This window comes from Oncorhynchus gorbuscha, linkage group LG11, assembly GCF_021184085.1.
Source record: "Oncorhynchus gorbuscha isolate QuinsamMale2020 ecotype Even-year linkage group LG11, OgorEven_v1.0, whole genome shotgun sequence".
Lineage (NCBI taxonomy): Eukaryota > Metazoa > Chordata > Actinopteri > Salmoniformes > Salmonidae > Oncorhynchus > Oncorhynchus gorbuscha.
The window spans coordinates 32,976,878-33,000,305 of record NC_060183.1 but is presented as its reverse complement, the minus strand read 5'-3'; the positions used below and the strand labels follow the sequence as shown (position 1 = coordinate 33,000,305).

The 23,428-nt window shown below is 41.3% G+C and overlaps 1 protein-coding gene across 1 annotated transcript in view; it reads right to left on the bottom strand.

Moving 5' to 3' along the window:
• Positions 1-268: 268 nt before the first annotated feature.
• LOC124048535 (transient receptor potential cation channel subfamily M member 4-like) overlaps positions 269-23,428 on the bottom strand; it is a 95,905-nt gene continuing 72,745 nt past the window's right edge. Inside the window, exons 21-27 of the mRNA XM_046369414.1 lie at positions 19,552-19,726; positions 19,119-19,284; positions 18,702-18,883; positions 15,086-15,218; positions 12,943-13,015; positions 7,554-7,647; positions 269-852 (exon numbers count right to left, since the gene is read on the bottom strand). Of these exons, the coding sequence (XP_046225370.1) occupies positions 821-852; positions 7,554-7,647; positions 12,943-13,015; positions 15,086-15,218; positions 18,702-18,883; positions 19,119-19,284; positions 19,552-19,726 (855 nt within the window). The 3' untranslated portion in view covers positions 269-820. The remainder of the gene's footprint in view (positions 853-7,553; positions 7,648-12,942; positions 13,016-15,085; positions 15,219-18,701; positions 18,884-19,118; positions 19,285-19,551; positions 19,727-23,428) is intronic.

The window sequence follows — 23,428 nt, the reverse complement described above, 5'->3', positions numbered from 1 at the left end:
ACTGAAAAAGCGTGTGCGAGCAAGGAGGCCTTTACAACCCTGACTCAGTTACACCAGCTCTGTCAGGAGGAATGAGCCAAAATTCACCCAACTTATTGTGGGAAGGTTGTGGAACACTACCCGAAACTTTTGACCCAAGTTAAACAATTTAAAGGCAATGCTACCAAATACTAATTCAGTGTATGTAAACTTCTGACCCACTGGGAATGTGATGAAATAAATAAAAGCTGAAATAAATCAATAATTCTCTCTACTATTATTCTGACATTTCACATTCTTAAAATAAAGTGGTGATCCTAACTGACCTAGACAGGGATTTTTACTAGGATTAAATGTAAAGAATTGTGAAAAACTGAGTTTAAATGTATTTGGCTAGGTGTATGTAAACTTCGACTTCACCTGTATGTCCTAAAATATGTCAGATACCTCTAACACAAAATGTACATTATGAACCTAGAACTGGTCTAGATGCAGTGACAAATACCCAATATAAAACATGTAAACTTCAAAAAGTAAAAGAAATTGTGCAAAAAAGTATTTGACAAATACATAGTATATCACATTACCCCTTAAAAAACATAGCCCTCATAAAAAAAGTTATTCAACAGCCCTTTCCCCTGGTTCCAACTGTTGTCTTTCAGGATCCTTTTAAAAATGAAATACACAACCTTAACGAATAAAGACAATTTAAAATGCCAACAAAAACAATTGGCAGCAGTGGTCCCTTGTTGATAAAGAAGCAGCCGAAGTGGAAAGAAACAGCGTTTCAACTTTTTCTTTCAGTGACCCTGAATGGCTTGGCATGTAAACAAAGATAGGATCAGATGGAAGAGGAGGGGGTAGGGAATGGCTCTGGAGAACGAGAGAAAAACAGAGAAGGGACAAGACATTTGACTTTTGGCTCAAATTTCTACAGACACTGACATTGTGCAAACCGTTCAATCACAATCAGATAAAATACAAAACAATTATCAAAATCAAAAAGCACAAAACTGAATAAGATTGTGTATATACATATATTGAACAAAAATATAAACGCATCATGCAACAATTTCATTGATTGGACTGAGTTACAGTTTAAATGAGGAAATCATTCAATTTAAATTCATTACCTGTGTAATGATCATGCTGTTTAATCAGTTTCTTGATATGCCACATCTGTCAGGTGGATGGATTATCTTGGCAAAGGAGAAATGCTCAATAACAGGGTTGTAAACAAATGTGCACAACATTGCAGAGAAGTATGTTTTTGTGCATATGGAACATTTCTGGGTACTGAAAAATAGGACCATCATTTTACATGTTGCGTTTATATTTTTGTTCAGTGTACATATTAATCTTAATATGCATTATAACAGTATCATGCTTAAACCTGTCAGTTTTAAGTGTACCCTGTTGTTTTGTATAGTATCATTTGGCTGTATCTACCAACGATTTACATATATACACTAGACTTACAGGGGGTGCTGTTTTGAAACCACCTCACATCCATCTTGGCACTCCTCAATCGATGTAAAAAAAAATGTGGGAAGCTCTCGAAATGCATTTGTTTTTGACACATTAATGTATACTTTTAAATTATATTATGTGAGCTAAACATAAAATATATACACTACCGTTCAAAAATGTGGGGTCATTTAGATATGTCCTTGTTTTTGAAAGACCATTTTTTTGTCCATTAAAATAACATCAAATTGATCAGAAATACATTGTAGACATTGTTATGTTGTAAATAACTATTGTAGCTGGAAACGGTAGATTTTTTATTGAATATCTACATAGGCGCACAGAGGCCCATTTACAACAACCATCACTCCTTAGTTCCAATGGCACGTTGTGTTAGCTAATCCAAGTTTATCATTTTAAAAGTTTATCATTTTAAAAGGATAATCTATCATTAGAAAAACCCTTCTGCAATTATGTTAGCACAGCTGAAAACTGTTGTTCTGATTAAAGAAGACTTCTTTAGACTAGTTGAGTATCTGGAGCATCAGTATTTGTGGGTTCGATTACAGGCTCAAAATGGCCAGAAACAAATAACTTTCTTCTGAAACTCGCCAGTCTATTCTTGTTCTGAGAAATGAAGGCTATTCCATGTGAGAAATTGCCAAGAAACTGAAGATCTCGTACAGCGCTGTGTACTACTCCCTTCACAGAGCAGAGTAACCCATCTCTAACCAGAATAGAAAGAGGAGTGGGAGGCCCTGGTGCACAACTGAGCAAGAGGACACATTAGAGTGTCCTCAATTGGCAGCTTCATTAATTAGTAGCCGCAAAACACCAGTCTCAACGCCAGAGGCAACTCCGGGATGCTGGCCTTCTAGGCAGTCATAGTCATTTACAACATTAACAATGTCTACACTGTATTTCTGATCAATTTGATGTTATTTTAATGGTAAAAAATGTGGTTCTCTTTCGAAAACAAGGACATTTCTAAGTGACCCAAAACTTCTGAATGGTAGTGTATATTTTTAGAAAGTACTAATGTTACTGTCGACACTACAACAAAAAATAAATGCATGTAATTTTGTCCTCAACATTTAAATTAAATACTGTAGAATTCCATTCATTCCTATGGAGGACTTCTTTTCTGAGGAGTGCCAATATGGCCGACTGGTGGCTTCAAAGTATCTCATTGGCCAATACAAAGCATCAGCAATCCAGGGTTTATATACAGTGGTTCTTCCTTTAAAAGTTGTCATACTGCAGCACACCTTGCGGGCTGCCACAGAATTCTATGGCATGTTATTTAAGAGTCAGCCATTGTTGCCATTAACGCTAGTTAGTGCTAGTTTGACCACCAGATGGCATTTGACAGTATTTAATATTGATTGTACTAGATAATTTTTTGTTTTTGTTTGTAAGAACACAGTATGTGGGATTGATTTTAAGAAACTTTGCTTAATTTGATAAATATTATGGTGTTTTTATTCCAAGAAAAACAAAACCCTCAGGGTTTCCGTTAGGAAAATATAGTGCTGTACAAAGTGACGGTCGGAAGTAGGCTACTAAGAGCAAAATACTCCTAACATTTCCACACCTTAATTGGAGACTAACCAATACCCAAACGTAGATTCAGTGAAAATAAAAATCTCAATGATTTATCAAGACCAGTCCCCATGCTTGTCTCACAGCAGTGCGAAATGGTGCTGAAATAGTTGACCACACACGGGTAAGCTATTGCTTCAAATCCTATTATAACAATTGGATCACTTTGGGTGTTCCAGTAAGCAACAATTTGTTGCCTTCATTAGCCTACTTTACTCCAAAATTTCTGTATTTCAGTGAAATCTATTCCCATAATAATTTGTTATGGATGAATGATGAGCGATCGGCAAAGGCAATCAACAGCGCTCTAATTACAGCCAGAAGACAGTTGAAGAAACTTGAGAGGACTTATGGAAAGGCTCTGTAAGACATTGTAATTATTATTATATATATCGTTTTTTCTCCAAAACATTAACCATGTGATGTGTGTTCTCTTGTTTTGTACTGTTCTGTAGATTCGACCCAATGATTTGTCTGACAAACAAAAAACTTTGCATACTGCAGGCCCAGGCATGGATCCAAGCTGACGAGACATTCAATGACATCTTCAAGAGATATGCTGGACCCTATGTCAGAGAGGAATTTTTGGGACCACATTGTGTCTATTGTCCTGCTAATAGCCCCTTGTGAAAACAGGGCCGACAGAAAGGTTCCTTACCACCCCCCCCCCTTCCACTTGCCTCTTCCATTTATTCCCATAGCAATTCGTTATGGTTTGCATTGCAAATGAGGGCATAAACAGGGTCAAGACGCCAGCAGACTAAGTTGACCTTTATATAGTAAAATAAAGGTTAAATAACTTTTTTTTAAAGAACTACAACACTTAAAAGCACATTACTCAACACTAGTGAGACTCATGTCGCCTAAAGTATTTACGTAGGTCACCTGATTTAAACCTGATCGAACGTGTTGCAACTAAAATGTAGTTAAAATAAAGATCTGCATGTTTGCCTGGCATGGATTGTGACTCCATCTCGTTCCTCGCCATCTTCAATTCCACCAATGCCGCCTGACACCCCGCCAATGACGTGACTCTCCGCCAATAATACAATTGAGAGGTTTGGATAATTCCAAATTAATATCTAAGGGGCATTTTTCGTTAGGGCAAATCTGGTCTGTGAAAATAACTAAGGGGATTTTATATAATTATAATGCAGGGTTGACAATAATAATCGCTTTGTAAATAAGGATGCATTATGAAAGGAAAATTAAATGCGCAAGAGACGGTAGTATATATTTTTATTCATCACAATTTTCTTTAACCAATTTTGATCTTGAATGCAGGGCCGACAGACAAGTTCCTTACTTTAAAAAATAAATAAACTGAAATTGCAACCAACATTCTATGGCTTGTTTAAAAAATAACTATATTTTGGAGATGATTTTGTTTCAAATAACTGAAAGCGATTGTAATTTGAATAAAGAGAAAAAGGCCATTCTTGAACATGGGGTGAGACATTCTTACTCATTTATAAATAAAGCCAGTTTGTTACTTAGAATGATGTATTTCGGTTTTTAGAGGGAGAGATACCAAAAGCACAAGGTGCCTTTTTTGGGGGAAATTGTCAGTCCACATGTCAAGTGAAATTCCCCCATTGTATTTACCCAAGTTCCATCTTAACTCCAGGACCACAGACAGTTGTTGTTGTTTGATGCAGAACTCTATTGCCAGAGGAGAGACTCAAAGACTGAAAACGCCTCCATTAATTGCCACAGTTTAGACTACCGATAGATCAGCGTTCTAACTCCCCCGTGTGATAGTGTGGTGCAATGACAGAATGCCACCATTATACCACAAACGGTCGCGACATAAGCTTGTAACTTTTAAAGGAAGAACCACTATACATTATTGTTATGTTGGTTAAAAACTCTGGAGAAGAGATTTGGGAGATGAATGAATGAATGAATAAACACTGAAAAGTGTTTATTAACCGTGTTCTCAGCATTAAGGTTGTGGGGACATACAGTGCATTCATAAAGTATTCAGACCCCTTGACTTTTCCCACATTTTGTTATGTTACAGCCTTATTCTGAAATGGATCAACTAAAAAAATGTTCCTCATCAATCCCATAATGACAAAGCAAAAACAGGTTTTTAGACATTTTTGCAAATGTATTAAAAATAAAAAACAAATGCCTTATTTACATAAGTACTCAGACCCTTTGCTATGAGACTCGAAATTGAGCTCAGGTGCATCCTAATTCCATTGATCATTCTTGAGATGTTTCTACAACTTGATTGGACTCCACCTGTGGTACTTTCAATTGATTGAGCATGATTTGGAAAGGCACAAACCTGTCTATGTAAGGTCCCACAGTTGACAGTGCATGTCAGAGCAAAAACCTAGCTATGAGGTCAAAGGAATTGTCCGTAGAGCGCCGAGACCAAAACAAAATCATTCTTAAATGGAAGAAATTTGGAACCACCAAGATTCTTCCTAGAGCTGGCCGTTCGGCCAAACTGAGCAATCGGGGGAAAAGCGCCTTGGTCAGGGAAGTGACCAAGAACCCCATGGTCACTCTGAAAGTGAACTCCAGAGTTATTATGTGGAGATGGGAGAACCTTCCAGATGGATAACCATCTCTGCAGCACTCCACCAATCAGGCCTTTATGGCCAGACGGAAGCCACTGCTCAGTAAAAGGCACATGGCAGCTCGCTTGGAGTTTGCCAAAAGGCACCTAAAGAACTCTCAACCATGAGAAACAAGATGATCTGGTCTGATCAAACCAAGATTGAACTCTTTGGCCTGAATGCCAAGCGTCACGTCTGGAGGAAACCTGGCACCATCCTTATGGTGAATAATGGTGGTGGCAGCATCATGCTGTGGGGATGTTTTTCAGTGGCAGGGACTGGGAGACTAGTCAGGATCAAGGAAAAGATTAACAAGGCTGTAATAGCTGCAAAAGGTGCAACAACAAAGAACTGTGTAAAGGGTCTGAATACTTATGTAAATTTAATATTTCACGTCAGTAGGCATTAAGTGCTTTGAACGGCTGGTCATGGTTCACATCAACAGCATCATCCCGGTACCCTAGACCCACTCCAATTCGCATACTGCCCCAACAGATCCACAGATGACCCAATCTCTATTGCACTCCACACTGCCCTTTCACACCTGGACAAAATAAACACTTATATGAGAATGCTATTCATTGACTACAGCTCAGCGTTCAACACCACAGTGCCCACAAAGCTCATCACGAAGCTAAGGACCCTGGGACTAAACACCTCCCTCTGCAACTGGATCCTGGACTTCCTGATGGGCCGCCCCCCAGGTGGTAAGGGTAGGCAAAAACACGTCTGCCACACTAATCATCAACAACGAGGCCCCTCAGAGGTGCGTTCTTAGTCCCCTCCTGTACTCCCTGTTCACCCACGACTGCGTGGCCAAACACGACTCCAACACCATTCAGTTTGCAGATGACACAAAAGTGGTAAGCCTGATTACTGATAACGATGAGACAGCCTATAGGGAGGAGGTCAGAGACCTGGCAGTGTGGTGCCAGGACAACAACCTCAATCTGAACAAGACAAAGGAGGTGATCGTGGACTAAAGGAAAAGGTGGGCAGAACAGGTGCCCATTAACATTGATGGGGCTGTAGTGAAGCAGTTTAGAGTTTCAAGTTACTTGGTGTCCACATCACCAACAAACTATCATGGTCCAAACACACCAAGACAGTCGTGAAGAGGGCACAACAACACCTTTCCCTCTTAGGAGACTGAAAAGATTTGGCATGGGTCCCCCAGATCCTCAAAATTCTACAGCTGCACCATAAAGAGCATCCTAACTGGTTGCATCACCGTTGGGGCCAAGCTTCCTGCCATCTAGGACCTAAATACTAGGCGGAGTCAGAGGAAAGACCAAAGAATTGTCAAAGACTCCAGTCACCCAGGTCATAGACTGTTTTCTCTGCTACCGCATGGCAAGTGGTACCGAAGCACCAAGTCTAGAACCAAATGGCTCCTGAACAGCTTCAACCCCCAAGCCATAACATGACTATTTACATTGACAACCCCCCCATTTGTTTTTACACTGCTGCTACTCGCTGTTTATTATCTATGCATACTCACTTTACCCCTACCTACATGTACAAATGACATTGACACATTGACTCGGTACCCCCTGTATATAGCCTCGTTATTGTTATTTTATTGTGTTACTTTTTACAATTTTTTACTTTAGTTTATTTGGTTGAATAAAATAGTTTATTAACTCTTTCTTGAACTGCATTGTTGGTTAAGGGCCTGTAAGTAAGCATTTCACACCAAGGTTGTATTTGGCGCATGTGACAAATAAAGTTAGATTTCAGTTTTATTTGATACATTTGCTAACATTTCTAAAAACCTGTTTTTGCTTTGTTATTATGGGGTATTGTGTGTAGATTGAGGGGGTAAAAAAAAAACAATTTAATACATTTTAAAATAAGGCTGTAATGTAACAAAATGTGGAAAAAGTCAAGAGGTCTGAATACTTTCCGTATGCACTGTATATTGGGAGGTACCTCTAGGTGTTGGCGGTGGTCGAGTGGGTTTGACCATGTTGCTCTGTGAGAGTGCTTCCATTATCCAGCTGAGTGCACTGGAGCAATACTCCAACTGGGAAAGAATGGTTAAAAAAAAATGTAGTTTGAGAGTCAAGTTCAATTAAATATATTCCAGTGCAAGCTTGTTCTCTCACAGCTAAATGTAGCTACCATTAAATTATGAACACCCTTCCAAGACATTCTCGATACATTTTCAAGAATCTAACATGGTGCATGGTTGGGCATGGGGCTAGCAACATCATACCGTAAAACCTTTGTGCTACATGAACAAATGACAATCCTTCAACTGGATGCTAAGATCTCCCAGAGTCCCAGACTTGTCTGACCGCCATCAGTGAAAGCCTATGGGAAACTGGTTATGTGAAGATGGGAGCACTGAACACCAAAAACAAACTGCACATTGGCTTATGGAATGTTAAAACAATGTTTGAGTCCGGAAAGCTGGCACAGGTTACCAACGAAATAAGAAGATACAAGCTACAGATCCTGGGAGCGAGTAAAGCCAGGTGGACTTGCTCTGGTTCCACAATAACCAGCACTGGAGAAACAGCACTACACTCTGTCTGGGAGGACGGACAACATTGTGAAGGTGTCTCCATCATCCTACAGAAAGGGGTAGAGTAAACATCCCACAAACTATGTCAAAGATGAAGAAAAATGTCTGTTCTATAACACCCTCCAATCTGAAGTTTAGAAGGCACCTGTTCCAACACCTGCTCTTCGTCATCGGATACCTGAATGCAAAGGTTGGCACCGACAACGCAAACTACGAGAGAACAATGGGGAAGTACAGCTGTGGAGAGATGAATGACAACGGTGAGAGACTGGCAACATTCTGTGTCACAAATAACCTGGTGATTGGTGGCAGCTTGTTTCCCCACAAGAATATCCAAGCTGATAATGTACTCTCCTAATGGAAGAGAGAAGAACCAGATTGACCACCTGATGATCAATAGCAAGTGGATTATCTCGCTGAGGGACGTCAAGGTGCGGGAGGGACGTCTTGTGACTGCCGACATCAACTAAAGCTGAACTGTTCAAGACCACCGACAAAAGGAACAACAAAATTTGAAGTTGGCATGCTGAGGGATTAAACCGTCAAGAAAACCTTCATAATGCAAGTTCGCAACAAGTATCAAGCCCTTTCAAAGAACACAGGTGAAGAAGATGAGATGACTGAAGGAAATATAGTCAGATAGTGGGAGAAAGTGGTTAAAGCTTACAGTGAAAGCAGCAAGAAAACCATAGAACACAGAAGAAGGCAACGCAATGAATTGATCACCCCAGAAACATGGGAAATGATTGCGGAAAGAAGGGACCTGAAAAAGAAAACAACAGATGCTAAATCACAAAGGTCAAAACAGAAATTGGAGGAGCAGTAACTAGAGGAGCTGGCAAGTGCAGCTGAAAAAGCAGCAGCAAGCAGCTGGCAAGGAAAAGTATACAAAATCACTAACCTAATCTGTGGCAGAAAATTCAAGTCAAATATTCAAATCAAAGACATGCAAGGCAATCTCCTGAGTACAGAAAAATGAACATGAAGCAAGATTGACAGAACATTTCGGAGAGGTTCAATTAACACACCTGAAGCTGCTCCAGAAGACCTAGACATAAACACTGCCCCACCAACCAAAAAATAAAAAATCCCTACCATCAAGTCACTAAAGAATGGGAAAGTTCCAGGTCCCTATAACCTCAATGCAGAGCTATTCAAAATCGATCCAGTATTGGATGCAATCATCCGTCTTCCACTCTTCACTGACATCTGGATGAAAGCAAATATACCTTCAGATTGGACCAAGGGGGTCATCATACAGGTGCCTAAGAAGGGCAGGGTATCCGATTGCAACAACTGGAGGGGTGACACATCCGTTCCCAGCTAGATCTTTTGCAAGATTATCATACAATGGATGTCTTGAGCTATAGAGAAAGTGTTTAGGAATGAACAAGCAGGTTTCAGGGGAGGAAGGAGATATACAGATGGAAACTCTACTCAACTTTATTGACTTCTAGAAGGCTGTTGACAGCATTCACTGCGAATGCCTATGAAAGATCTTAAGAATTTATTGAATCCCTACCCATGTTGTTAACATCATAAAACAGTTCTACAAGCAACTTTCATCCATTACATTACATTTACATTTAAGTCATTTAGCAGACGCTCTTATCCAGAGCGACTTACAAATTGGTGCATTCACCTTATGACATCCAGTGGAACAGCCACTTTACAATAGTGCATCTACATATTTTAAGGGGGGTGAGAAGGATTACTTTATCCTATCCTAGGTATTCCTTAAAGAGGTGGGGTTTCAGGTGTCTCCGGAAGGTGGTGATTGATTCCGCTGTCCTGGCGTCGTGAGGGAGTTTGTTCCACCATTGGGGAGCCAGAGTTAACAGTTTTGACTGGGCTGAGCGGGAACTGTACTTCCTCAGTGGTAGGGAGGCGAGCAGGCCAGAGGTGGATGAACGCAGTGCCCTTATTTGGGTGTAGGGCCTGATCAGAGCCTGGAGGTACTGAGGTGCCGTTCCCCTCACAGCTCCGTAGGCAAGCACCATGGTCTTGTAGCGGATGCGAGCTTCAACTGGAAGCCAGTGGAGAGAGTGGAGGAGCGGGGTGACGTGAGAGAACTTGGGAAGGTTGAACACCAGACGGGCTGCGGCGTTCTGGATGAGTTGTAGGGGTTTAATGGCACAGGCAGGGAGCCCAGCCAACAGCGAGTTGCAGTAATCCAGACGGGAGATGACAAGTGCCTGGATTAGGACCTGTGCCGCTTCCTGTGTGAGGCAGGGTCTGCGGATGTTGTAGAGCATGAACCTACAGGAACGGGCCACCGCCTTGATGTTAGTTGAGAACGACAGGGTGTTGTCCAGGATCACGCCAAGGTTCTTAGCGCTCTGGGAGGAGGACACAATGGAGTTGTCAACCGTGATGGCGAGATCATGGAACGGGCAGTCCTTCCCCGGGAGGAAGAGCAGCTCCGTCTTGCCGAAGTTCAGCTTGAGGTGGTGATCCGTCATCCACACTGATATGTCTGCCAGACATGCAGAGATGCGATTCGCCACCTGGTCATCAGAAGGGGGAAATGAGAAACATGAGCTTTGCTGTGAAGTCTGGAGTTTGTCAAGGTTGTGTGATGTCAGACTTACTCTTCAATCGGGCAATAGACAGGTTCATGTGGCGAACAACAGAAGATCAGGCAAGAGGAATATGATGGACCTTGTACTCTTCTCTAGAAGACCTTGACTTCACCGATGACCTTACTCTTTTTATCACACACACACACACACACACACACACACACACACACACACACACACACACACACACACACACACACACACACACACACACACACACACACACACACACACACACACACACACACACACACACACACACACACACACACACACACACACACACCAACATCTACAAGATACAACTGACAGAGTCCAGTCCTTTGGCCAGCAAGTCAGCCAGCCTGGTTATCAACTACAGCAAGACAAAGGTCATGCCCATCAACATCAACACAGCAAAAGCAGCCAAAATCAAGGAACAGGAGCATTAACCCACAGTTTTACTTACCTTGGGAGGATCATATAAACTTCAGTAAGTGATAAATACAGCTGCTAGAATCTTGACTAGAACCAAAAAATGTGATCATACTACTCCAGTGCTTGCCTCTCTACACTGGCTTCCTTTTAAGGCTAGGGTTGATTTCAAGGTTTTACTGATAACCTACAAAGCATTACATGGGTTTGCTCTGATTTGGTGCTGCCATACATACCTACACGTACAATACGGTCAGAAGATGCAGGCCTCCTTATTGTCCCCATTTTTAAGCAAACAGCTAGAGGCAGGGATTTCTTCTATAGTGCTAATTTTTTTTGGAATGGTCTACCTGTCCATGTGAGAGACACAGACTCGGTATCAACCTTTAAGTCTTTACTGAAGTCGCTTCAGTGGGTACTGTGATTGATTGTAGTCTGGGCAATGGGTGCAAAGGTGAACGGCAAAGTACTGGAGCGACGAACCGCCCTTGCTGTCTCTGCCTGGCCGGCTCCCCTCTCTCCACTGGGATTCTCTGCCTTTGACCCTATTATGGGGGCTGTGTCTGGCTTACTAGTGCTCTTCCATGCCGTCCCTAGGAGGGGTGCGTCACTTGAGTGGGTTGAGTCACAGATCTTCCTGTCCGGTTTTGCGCCCCCACCAGGCTTGTGTGATGGAGGACATCTTTGTGGGCTATACTCAGCCTTGTCTCAAGGTAGTAAGTTGGTGGTCTGTTGATATCCCTCTAGTGTTGTGTAGGATGTGCTTTGGCAAAGTGGGTGGGGATATATCGTGCCCGGTTGGCCCTGTCCGGGGGTATCATCGGACAGGGCAACAGTTTCCCCTGACCTGGGTTTTATGCTGGGTTTCTGTATAGCACTTTGACATCTGCTGATGTAAAAAGGGCTTTATAAATACCATTGATTGATTAACCATATGCCATGATGGAAGCACCAGCAAAGACATCTGCACCAGAATCAATAAAGCAAGAGCAATCTTTATGAAGTTCCACGAATTCTGGAAATTGGGACAATATAGCACAAATACAAACTATACCAGAGCTGTGTACTGCCAACTCTCCTTTATGGTTCAGAATGCTGGAAAATGACAGAAGACCCGAAAAAACGATCTACCTTCCACACCACTTGTCTCTGGAGAATCATGGACATCTTCTGGCCAAACACAATATCAAAGACCGACCTCCTTAGACAAACTAAGCAGGAAGCCATCGATGCCATGTTCAAGAGACGCTGCTGGAGCTGGATTGGACACGTCCTGAGAAAGAGTACAGACTCTATCCCAAGAATAGCTGTCTATTGGCTTTCAGAGGGCAGATGTAAGAGGGGGAGGCCCAAGACAACGTGGCGTAGAACAATGGAGACCAAGCTCCAACAAAATCAGCACAGCTGGGGCACGGTGGAGAAGATGGCCAGAGACAGACAGAAATGGAGTTCCTTTGTTGATGCCCTGAGCCATTTAATTGCATTGTCAGGAAAGGACCTGCAAGTAAGCATTTTGTTGGACGGTGTATCATCTGTATCCTGTACATTCGATTAATAAAACTTGAAAACACACACCTCAATTTGATATAACGAATGACTCAATTGGCATCACAAGCAACAATCACATGCCAAGGGAGCTGGAGCAACCCTGCCCCTTCTCAATCTTCGTCTGCTGGTGGAAACACTCAAGCACACACACAAACATGTTGGGACTGTGAGACATACAGTATGTACAAAATCTAAATCACACACACAAACACATAAATAGAATGTCGGAACAAAATGTAAGCCTGACCTCCGATTCCAGAGCCCTCAGTCTGCGATCATGATCCCTTGTCTCAGCCATCTGTTTCAGCACACTGTCCACCCTGTCACACAGTAAACACATAGTTAGGTCCAAAATTATTGGCACCCTTGATAAAGATAAGCAAAAAAGACTAAGATAAAGAACACAAATACAGAGATATATTGCCTGCAAAACATTTACACTAATACAATTACTCAGAGAAAGAGATTTTGTTTAACAAAAAAATATTTGTTTTGCTCTAAAATATAGGGGTCAAAATGATTGGAACCCCTGTTATCAATACAGATCTTAATTTGATCACTTTGGTTGCTGTGAATTTTCCTGCACAGCGGGAAATGTAAACTTGTAATGTATTTGAGATTTAAAAAGGCTTCTAAAGTTGAATGTCTGTAGAAATTGGATTTGATTTGTCCTAATGAAAAACATATCCACCACTACAAAAATGTTCATTAATTATAATCCACATTTGCTGTTTCTGAAGGATTATTTTCCTTCTGTAGCAAACTGTCTTAAATTAGGATTCTACATCTGTACCTCACCTTGCAAGGCCCACATCAAGGCCAGCATGCCAGGCACACTGGACCCACTCCAAATTGCCTACCACTCCAACAGATCCACGGAAGATGCCATTTCCATAACACATCAGGACAAGAGGAATACCTATGTGAGAACGCTGTTCATTGACTACAGTTCAGCATTCAACACAATTTTCCCCTCCAAGCTCGACACCAAGCTCAGAGCCCTGGGTCTGGACTCCACCCTCTGCAACTGGACTTCCTGACAGGCAGACCACAGGCTGTGAGGATTGGCAACAACACCTCCACACTGACTGTTAACACAGGGGCCCTCAAGGGGTGTGTCCTCAACCCTCTGCTGTACTCCCTATTCACCCACAACTGCGTGGCTTTGTATGGCACCAAATCCATCATCAAGTTTGCTGATGACACCATGGTTAACCTGCAATGATGAGTCAGCCTATAAGGAGGAGGTCAAATAATTGGCATTGTGGTGCCAGGACAACAAACTCTCCGTCACCATCAACAAAACAAAGGAGTTGATTGTTGACTTCAGCAAGCAGACAAGGCAACATGCTCCGATTCACATCGCTGAACTGCTGAACACTTGAACTGGACTGAACACCTGCTCTGATTCTCCACACCTTAGCACACATGCACTCGCACACACACACATTCATGCTACACACACATCACAACTGCTGCTACCAGACTTTTATTACGATTGCTAAATAGTGCACAATTTAAACCCCTACTTCCCCAAAACAAGTGTAAATATTGGACTACAAATCAAATATTATACCACCCTAAAAATGTTTATTCTACTGAGTCATGAACTTTGTTTTTATTCTTATATTTTATTATTTATTATTGTTGTGGCATTGTCGAGAAGGAACCTGCAAATAAGCATTTAGTTGGATGATGTATACCATGTATATCCCGCACATGCGAGTAATAAAACTTGAAACTTGGATAATGTCACTGAGCCTTTTTCTAAAATGTTTTATGAGATTGGAGAACACATTGGAAGGGATCTTAGACCATTCCTCCATACAGAAACTTTACAGATCTTTGATATCCTTCATCTGCACTTATCGACTGCCCTCTTCAATTCAAAACAATGATTTTTAATGGGGTTCAAGACCGGAGCATGAGAGGGTCATTTGCAAAATGTTGATTTTGTGGTAAGTTAACAATTTCTTTGTGGATTTTGATGTGTGCATTGGGGTTATTGTCTTACTGGAAGATCTACTTGCGGCCAAGTTTCAGCCTCAGTATTTGTATTATCTATTTTATACAGTCTTTTTTGCTCATCTTTATCAAGGGTGCCAATAATTTTGGACCTGATCGTACAACATCACATAATAAAAATATTACAGTAGAGTACATATTGTATATTAAAGTATATAAAATATATTATTTGGACAAAAATATAAAAATATTTAAATGTATACAATACATGTATATGTAGGCTACTGTAACATGTAAGTATAAATATATTCATAATATCAATAAATATAAACATTATCTAGAAAAGGCTGTAGTTAAATTGGTAGAGATAAATGCTGAAAGAGAGATGGATCCTAACTGGAGGGCGGGTGTAAAGGTTTACTCACTTGACTGACATCCGTTTGAGCCTCTCTGAGTCACTCCCTCTCTGGATCTTGCTCTGGTCTGTCAGGAAGTTTTCCTTCTGAATAGCCTCCCATGTCATTAACCTGTTAGCTGCTTTCCCCGTCAGCTCCAATACTAACAGAGGTGGAAAATGTATTAGTCGTGCTGATGCTTAGCGTGAGGTAGGAAGCACAGGAAGCTGCTGAGAAGAGAATGGCTCATAATAATGGCTGGAACAGAGCGAATGAAAGGGCATCAAACACATGGTTTGATGTATTTGATACCATTCCATTGATTCTTCTTCAGCCATTTCCACGAGTCCGTCCTCCCCATTTAAGGTGCCACCAACCTCCTGTAGTAGGAAACCAGTAGTTAGCATGTTAACCTCACTGTCAGACAGAGGTTGTGTCCCAATAATCTCTCCTTTCATATCTAAGGTTTATTTTGGGACTGGAATGGGTAGATATGCCACTGACATGGCCTCTCATCTGAAGACATGGCCTCCCGAAGTGTGCACTTGTTCACTTACCTTCACGGATTTTAAAGGAAATTACTGGCATATGGAAACTCCTTCTAGTCTTTGCCTAAATACTGTTGAAGTAATATGGCTACAGGTTCATCTGCCTCACCTAAATCATATTATTGTGGAAAGCTGCTATAGACCACCAAGCGCTAACAGTCATTATCTGGATAATGTGTGAAATACTTGATAATGTATGTGATATCAACAGAGAGGTATATTTTCTGGGTGATTTAAATATTGTCTGGCTTTCATCAAGCTGCCCACTCAAGAAGAAGCTTCAAACTGTAACCAGTGCCTGAAACCTTGTTCAGGTTATCAGTCAACCTACCAGGGCAGTTACAAACAGCACATCAACATGTATTGATCACAACTTTACTAATGTTGCAGAAATAAGCTTGCAAGCAGTATTCAGATCCATCAGATGTAGTGGTCACAGTATAGTAACCATATCTAGGAAAACTAAAGTTCCAAAGGCTGGGCCTAATATAGTGTATAAGAGGTCATTACAATACATGTTCTAGTGATTCCTATGTGTTTTTTACCTTTATTTAACTAGGCAAGTCAGTTAAGAACACATTCCTATTTTCAATGACGGCCTAGGCACAGTGGGTTAACTGCCTACTCAGGGCAGAACGACCGATTTGTACCTTGTCAGCTCGGAGATTTGAACTTGCAACTTTTCGGTTAGTAGTCCAACACTCTAACCACTAGGCTACCCTGCCGCATGTTGTTGATGTAAAGAATATTTGCTGGTCCGTGGTGTGTAATGAGGAGCAAACAGATGCTGCACTTGACACATTTATGAAATTGCTTATTCCAGTTACTATTAAGCATGCACCCATTAAGAAAAGTACTGTAAAAACTGTTAAATCCCTGTGGATTGATGAGGAATTGAAAAATGTTATGTTTGAAGAAAAAAAAGGTCTGGCTGCCCAACTTATTGGTGAATGTACTGCAAATTAAGAAATCATATGACCAAACTGAATAAAATGAAGAAGAAACTATACTATGAAACAAAGGTTCAATGAATGATTGTAAAAATCTTTGGAGCACCTTAAATTCAATTTTGGAAAAAAAAGGCAAACTCAGCTCCACCATTCATTGAATCAGAATTCATCACAAAACAGACTGATATTGCCAACTACTTTCAATAATTTTTTTCTTCAGAAAGATTAGCAAACTTAGGCATGACATGCCAGCAACAAACGCTGATACTACACATCCAAGTATATCTGACCAAATTATGAAAGACAAGCAGAGGTGAAAAAATATTGTTGTATATGAACAATGACAAGCCACCGGGATCTGACAAGTTGGATGGAAAATTACTGAGGATAATAGCGGACAATATTGCCACTCCTCTTTGCCATATTTTCAATTTAAGCCTACGAGAAGTTGTGTGCCTCCAGGCCTAGAGGAAAGCAAAAGTCATACCGACCAATCAGCCTGTTACCAACCCGTTGTAAACTTTTGGGAAAAATGGTATTTGACCAGATACAATGCTATTTTACAGTAAACAGACTTTGATGATAAAAAGATTGTGGGGGTCTGTTTTGTTAGATTTCAGTGCGGCTTTTGACATAATGCTGCCGGAAAAACGTATGTGTTATGGCTTTACACCCCCTGCTATACTGTGGATAAAGAGTTACTTGTCTAACAGAACACAGAGGGTGTTCTTTAATGGAAGCCTCTCAAACATAATCCAGGTAGAAGCAAGAATTCCCTAGGGTAGTTTTTTAGGCCCCTTACTTTTTAAAAATCTGGATTTGAGTAGTAAAGCCAGTGTGGCTATGTATGCGGATGATTCAACACTATACACGTCAGCTACTACAGCAACTGAAATGACTGCAACACTTAACAAAGAGCTGCAGTAGCAAGGAATAAGTTCATCCTAAATATTTCCAAAACTTAAAGCTTTGTATTTGGGACAAATCGTTCACTAAACCCTAACTACATCTCATAATGAATAATGTGTAAATTGAGCAAGTTGACTAAACTGCTTGGAATAACCCTGGATTGGAAACTGTTATGGTCAAAACATATTGATACAACAGTAGGTAAGATGGGGAGAAGTCTGTCCATAATAAAGCGCTACTCTACCTTCTTAACAGCACTAAAAACAAGACAGGTCCTACAGGCCCTAGTTTTGTCACACCTGAATTACTGTTCAGTCGTGTGGTCAAGTGCCACAAAAAAGGACTTAGGAAAATTGCAATTGGCTCAGAATGGGGCAGCACGGCTGGCCCTTGGATGTCTACAGAGAACTAACATTAATAATATGCATGCCAATCTCTCCTGGCTCAAAGTGGAGGAGAGAGTGACTTCATCACTGCTTGTATTTATGAGAGGTGTTGACATGTTGAATGCACCAAACTGTCTATTTGAACTACTGGCGCACAGCTCAGATACCCATGCATACCCCTCAAGACATGCCACAAGAGGTCTCTTCACAGTCCAAGTCCACAACAGACTATGGGACTACATGGAACTCTATTCCACATCAAGCAACTGATTCAAGCAAAAAAAAAAGATTTAAAAAACAGATGAAAATTACACCTTATGGAACAGAGGGGACTGTGAAGCAACACAAACATAGGCACACACACACACACACACACACACACACACACACACACACACACACACACACACACACACACACACACACACACACACACACACACACACACACACACACACACACACACACACACACACACACACACACACACACACACACACACACACACACACACACACACTTTAAGGATTCAAGGACTGACCGTCCATGATATCAAAATTATAATTTTAACCATGTTTTAAAGCTATACAGTGTTTGTTTACATTTACGTTGTTCATAAACATTGGCGTTAAAACAAACATATTTTTTGTTCTGATGGGTTACGACTGTTAAACTAAGCTCATGGGGCATTTATAAGTTATCTTCTTCAAGAATCAATGTATCATATCGTAAATGTTTAAGTCCAAAAATGGATATAGCAATTGCTAATTGCCCCTTTAAGCAATAGAGTTCTTATAATGATTGTAAGGATATAAAAATTCCTTTACAATGAATACCTGGGTTAAATTCTCACCAAAATGGAGGATCTTGACCGAGGGTACCTTGCGGATGTATCTCTTGATAAATAGGTGAACGTGGGAGAGGATAATGAAGGGGGGAGCAAGGGAGGGCCGGGAGTGGTACTCCACAATCAGGTTGTAGCGCTGGAACTTCCAGTAGGTGTCGCTTTGGCCTTGCACCTTGGAGAATGTGTAACTGTGTGAAGAGGGGATGAAGAGAAAGGATTCATAATTAACATAATGTGGTACACAATTAACAAAAGACGAGGCATTCTATTTAGCTGAAAATTATAGTAAAAATGTCAGTAAAAATTATATTGACAGAATAGATTTATAGGAGACTGAAGATTCAGGGAGGTGAGGGAGGGAGAGAGAAGTAAAGGAGATAAGAAAGATAGAGAAAGGAGGAAAAGAGAGTGTCCATCCTTTACCTGAACATGGCGATGAGTAGGTTGATGAGCAGGATGTTGGTGACCAGTAGGTAGATGACTAGTAAGACAATCACTAGCCAGTTAGCATAATGGCTCCTGCAGGGCTCCGCGCCTCCCTCGATCAGCGTCACATTGTCAGTGCACTCCGTGTCCCACTCCTTCCTCACTACAGACAGACAGACACAATATGGAGAACATGAGTAACAGAGGTTTGTAGATTTTTCCACACTGATCTTGTCAAAAAGTTTGGCAGCTTTGAGTTGGAAAGCATCACATAATTTGTGCGGGTCTTACAAACACACACACACACACACACACACACACACACACACACACACACACACACACACACACACACACACACACACACACACACACACACACACACACACACACACACACACACACACACACACACACACACACACAATACCATCTATTTCCTCCACTGGGACCTGTCCAAATATGTGCAGGTACGGCCTGTAGAACACGCGCCGGAAGATCCAGGCGGGGCGAGGGTCATAGGAGTACAGCAGTGCTTGATTGGCCACCCCATATGCCATAAGCCACACACCAAGGAAGAAGAGGAAGAAGAAGATATCCTTCATCTATAGGAGAGCACAACATTTAACATGGATTACAGTGGAGGCTCCTCAGAGGAGGAAGGGGAGGACCATCCTCCTCAGTGAAATGTTAAGATAAAACTATACTAAATATAATAACGTCACCAAATAATTGATTAAAACAACTTCAATAGCACTCTCTGGGGTAGCACCATGGTATAGCAGCAGGACAGCTAGCTTCTGTCCTCCTCTGGGTACACTGACTTCAATACAAAATTTAGGAGGCTCGTAGGCCTCACCCCCTTCCATAGACCTACATGGTAATTATGAACACTTCCGGAGGACGACCTCCAACCAATCAAAGCTTTTGCAGTATGAACTGACATGTTGCCCATCCAATCATAGGATTAGTCTCAGAGAATGAACCTAGTGTGTTGTATTGGGGTTGTGCTGAAGAGCATTATGGGGGCGTAATATGTGTTGAGAAGCTTGGTGAGTTGGTGACAGGATAGAGATTGAAAAGTGATAGCATTTTGGGGGTATTATTCAATTCAAATTAGTTTCTTCAAATTACTGGAGAAGGAGGACGTAGATTATAAATAGTTTCCTTGTTTTAGAACTTTATTTTTGTGTCCAGTTAGTGCAATTTAAGTGAAAAAAAATGCCTTGCTAACTTCAGTAGCAGTAGCTACCAGCTTGAGTGTGCAGTTTTCGCTGCCAACACTACCGCAAATTTTGTTGACATTTTGTTGAAGAACCCCTTTCATTCTCTGGGGTGCACGGAAAAGGTGCGAATTAAAACCGAGGGTCGACCTCTGCCTGAGATCAGTTTCATGAAGAAGGGTGAAAAGGTGAGGGAGTTCATTACCAATTTGTATCAAAAGTATAGTTGGTTAACAGGGAGCCTTTAACCAAGCTGCCTGCATTGCTGGCCTTGCCTGCTTTTTAGAAAGTCTTGGGCGAAAGGGGGGTCAGTGACCCGAAGAACATCAATCATTCAGCTAAACAGAAAAACAAAAGGAGGGAGCATATAAATGCTGACATCAGATTCATGCTTCTGGGAAAAAGCTGCATCGAACATGACAATGGTCTCCGTATTCAAACTGCGTAATAAAACAAGAAAGTAAGAAGAAACAGGGATGTTCTCAAGAGGCTTATCAACACCACTGCATTTCTGGGCATGCAAGATTGGCTTTTAGAGGACACGACGAGGACAGTTCCAATAACAAGGACAACTACAAGGAGCTTGCAGAGGTAATAGCAGGTTATGATGTGTTACTTGCTGAACATATGGAACTTTCGACCGTCTTTTCCGGGATCTCGAAATCAATTAAAAACTACTTGATAGCTTCCATCCCATCATCCATTAAACGTTTGATTAAAGAGAAAGGTTGACTCAGCGCATTTCTTCGCACAGGCTCAAGTAGGCTTTCCACTTTCCTCCGGTATTTATTTAGCAAAGATGATAACACATAATCACCCTGGACTGACAACAGCAAAAACTCATTACATACAGTTGAAGTCGGAAGTTTACATACACCTTAGTCAAATTCATTTAAACTCAGTATTTCACAAATCCTGACATTTAATCAGAGTAATAATTCCCTGTCAGTTAGGATTACCACTTTATTTTAAGAATGTGAAATGTCAGAATAATAGTAGAGAGAATGATTTATTTCAGCTTTTATTTATTTCATCACATTCCCAGTGGGTCAGAAGTTTACATACACTCAGTTAGTATTTGGTAGCATTGCTTTAAATAGTTTAGCTTGGGTCAAACGTTTTGGGTAGCCTTCCACAAGCTTCCCATAATAAGTTGGGTGAATTATGGCCCATTCCTCCTGACAGAGCTAATGTGTAACGGAGTCAGGTTTGTAGGCCTCCTTGCTCGCACACGCTTTTTCAGTTTTGCCCACAAATTTTCTATAGGATTGAGATCCGGGCTTTGTCATGGTCACTCCAATACCTTTACTTTGGGGTCCTTAAGCCATTTTGCCACAACTTTGGAAGTATGCTTCTGGTCATTGTCCATTTGGAAGACCCATTTGCAACCAAGCGTTAACTGATGTCTGGAGATGATTCTTTAATATATCCACATAATTTTCCTACCCCATGATGCCATTTATTTTGTGAAGCGCATCAGTCCCTCCTGCAGCAAAGCACCCCCACAACACGAGGCTGCCAACGCCCTGTGCTTCATGTTTGGGATGGTGTTCTTCGCCTTGCAAGCTCCCCACTTTTTCCTCCAAACATAACGATAGTCATTATGACCAAACAGTTATATTATTGTTTCATCAGACCAGAGGACATTGCTTCAAAAAGTACGATCTTTGTTCCCATGTGCAGTTGCAAACCGTAGTCTGGCTTTTTTATGGCGGTTTTGGAGCAGTGACTACTTCCTTGCTGAGCGGCCTTTCAGGGCTCGTTTTACTGTGGATATAGATACTTTTGTACCTGTTTCCTCCAGCATCTTCACAAGGTTTTTTACTTTTGTTCTGGGATTGCTTTGCACTTTCCCACAAAGGATGTTCATCTCTAGGAGTGTGTCTCCTCACCTGTGAGTATTGTTTTTGGTTATGGTGTTTGTGTTTGTTTGCTGGTGGGAAAAGGGGGAACCAAGACAAGTCGCCCATGGGCATACACGACCCGTAGGTAAACTTTGTTAAAAACACTAGTTAGAACTGGGCAGATCACCCACTGTATTTTTGGTTAGTTAGTTAGCTGTTGTTGAAAGGCTAGTCTAGCTTAGGGGTGTTTTGGATGCTTATTGTTTCTTTCCTTGGGTCCAGCTCAGCTCCTTTTCCTGCCCCCCCCCCCCCCCCCATTACCGTGCGTTTTCTAATAAACCATGTGTTTGACGGTAATTTAGTTGTCTGTGGTTATTTCGTTCTCACTTGTACTTTGTCACTATTATAAATTGCATGAGTTATGTTACGGGTCTCGTTACCATCCCCCCTAGACTGTCGGGCCAAAAGGGATTCGTAACAAATGAGTGGCTCAAGAAGAAGCACATTAAGGTCCTGGAGTCGCCTAGCCAGTCTCCAGACCTTATTTCCATAGAAAACTGTGGAGGGAGCTGAAGGTTCAAGTTGCCAAACGTCTGCCTCGAAACCTTAATGACTTGGAGAAGATCTGCAAAGACGAGTGGGACAAAATCCCTCCTGAGATGTGTGCAAACCTGGTGGCCGACTTCAAGAAACGTCTGACCTCTGTGATTGCCAATAAGTGTTTTGCTCCCAAGTACTAAGTCATGTTTTGCCGAGGGGTCAAATACTTATTTCCCTCATTAAAATGCAAATCAATTTGTAACATTTTTCACGTGCATTTTGTTTGACATTTTTGTTGTTGTTATTCTGTCTCTCACTGTTCAAATAAACCTACCATTAAAATTATAGACTGATCATTTCTTTGTCAGTGGGCAAATGTACAACATCAGCAGGGGATCAAATACTTTTCCCCCCCTCACTGTAACTGTATGTAAACTCCGACTTCAACTGTAAATGTTACAGCAGCCTTGGCTACACCTAAACATTAGAGATCTGACATGCTGTATGGGATGAAAACAAGACCATTTTTCAGTCTGATCAACTGTAGCCTCCTAATAAGAACAGCTGCATATGGTCTATGTGCACTGTCCATTTGGTCAGGGTAACTAATTGGTAATGTTATAGTCCATTTTTTTCAGCAGAAAATGTGAATTTTATCAAATTTGGTGCATATTAGGCTGCCTATGTTTTCAATCCAAAA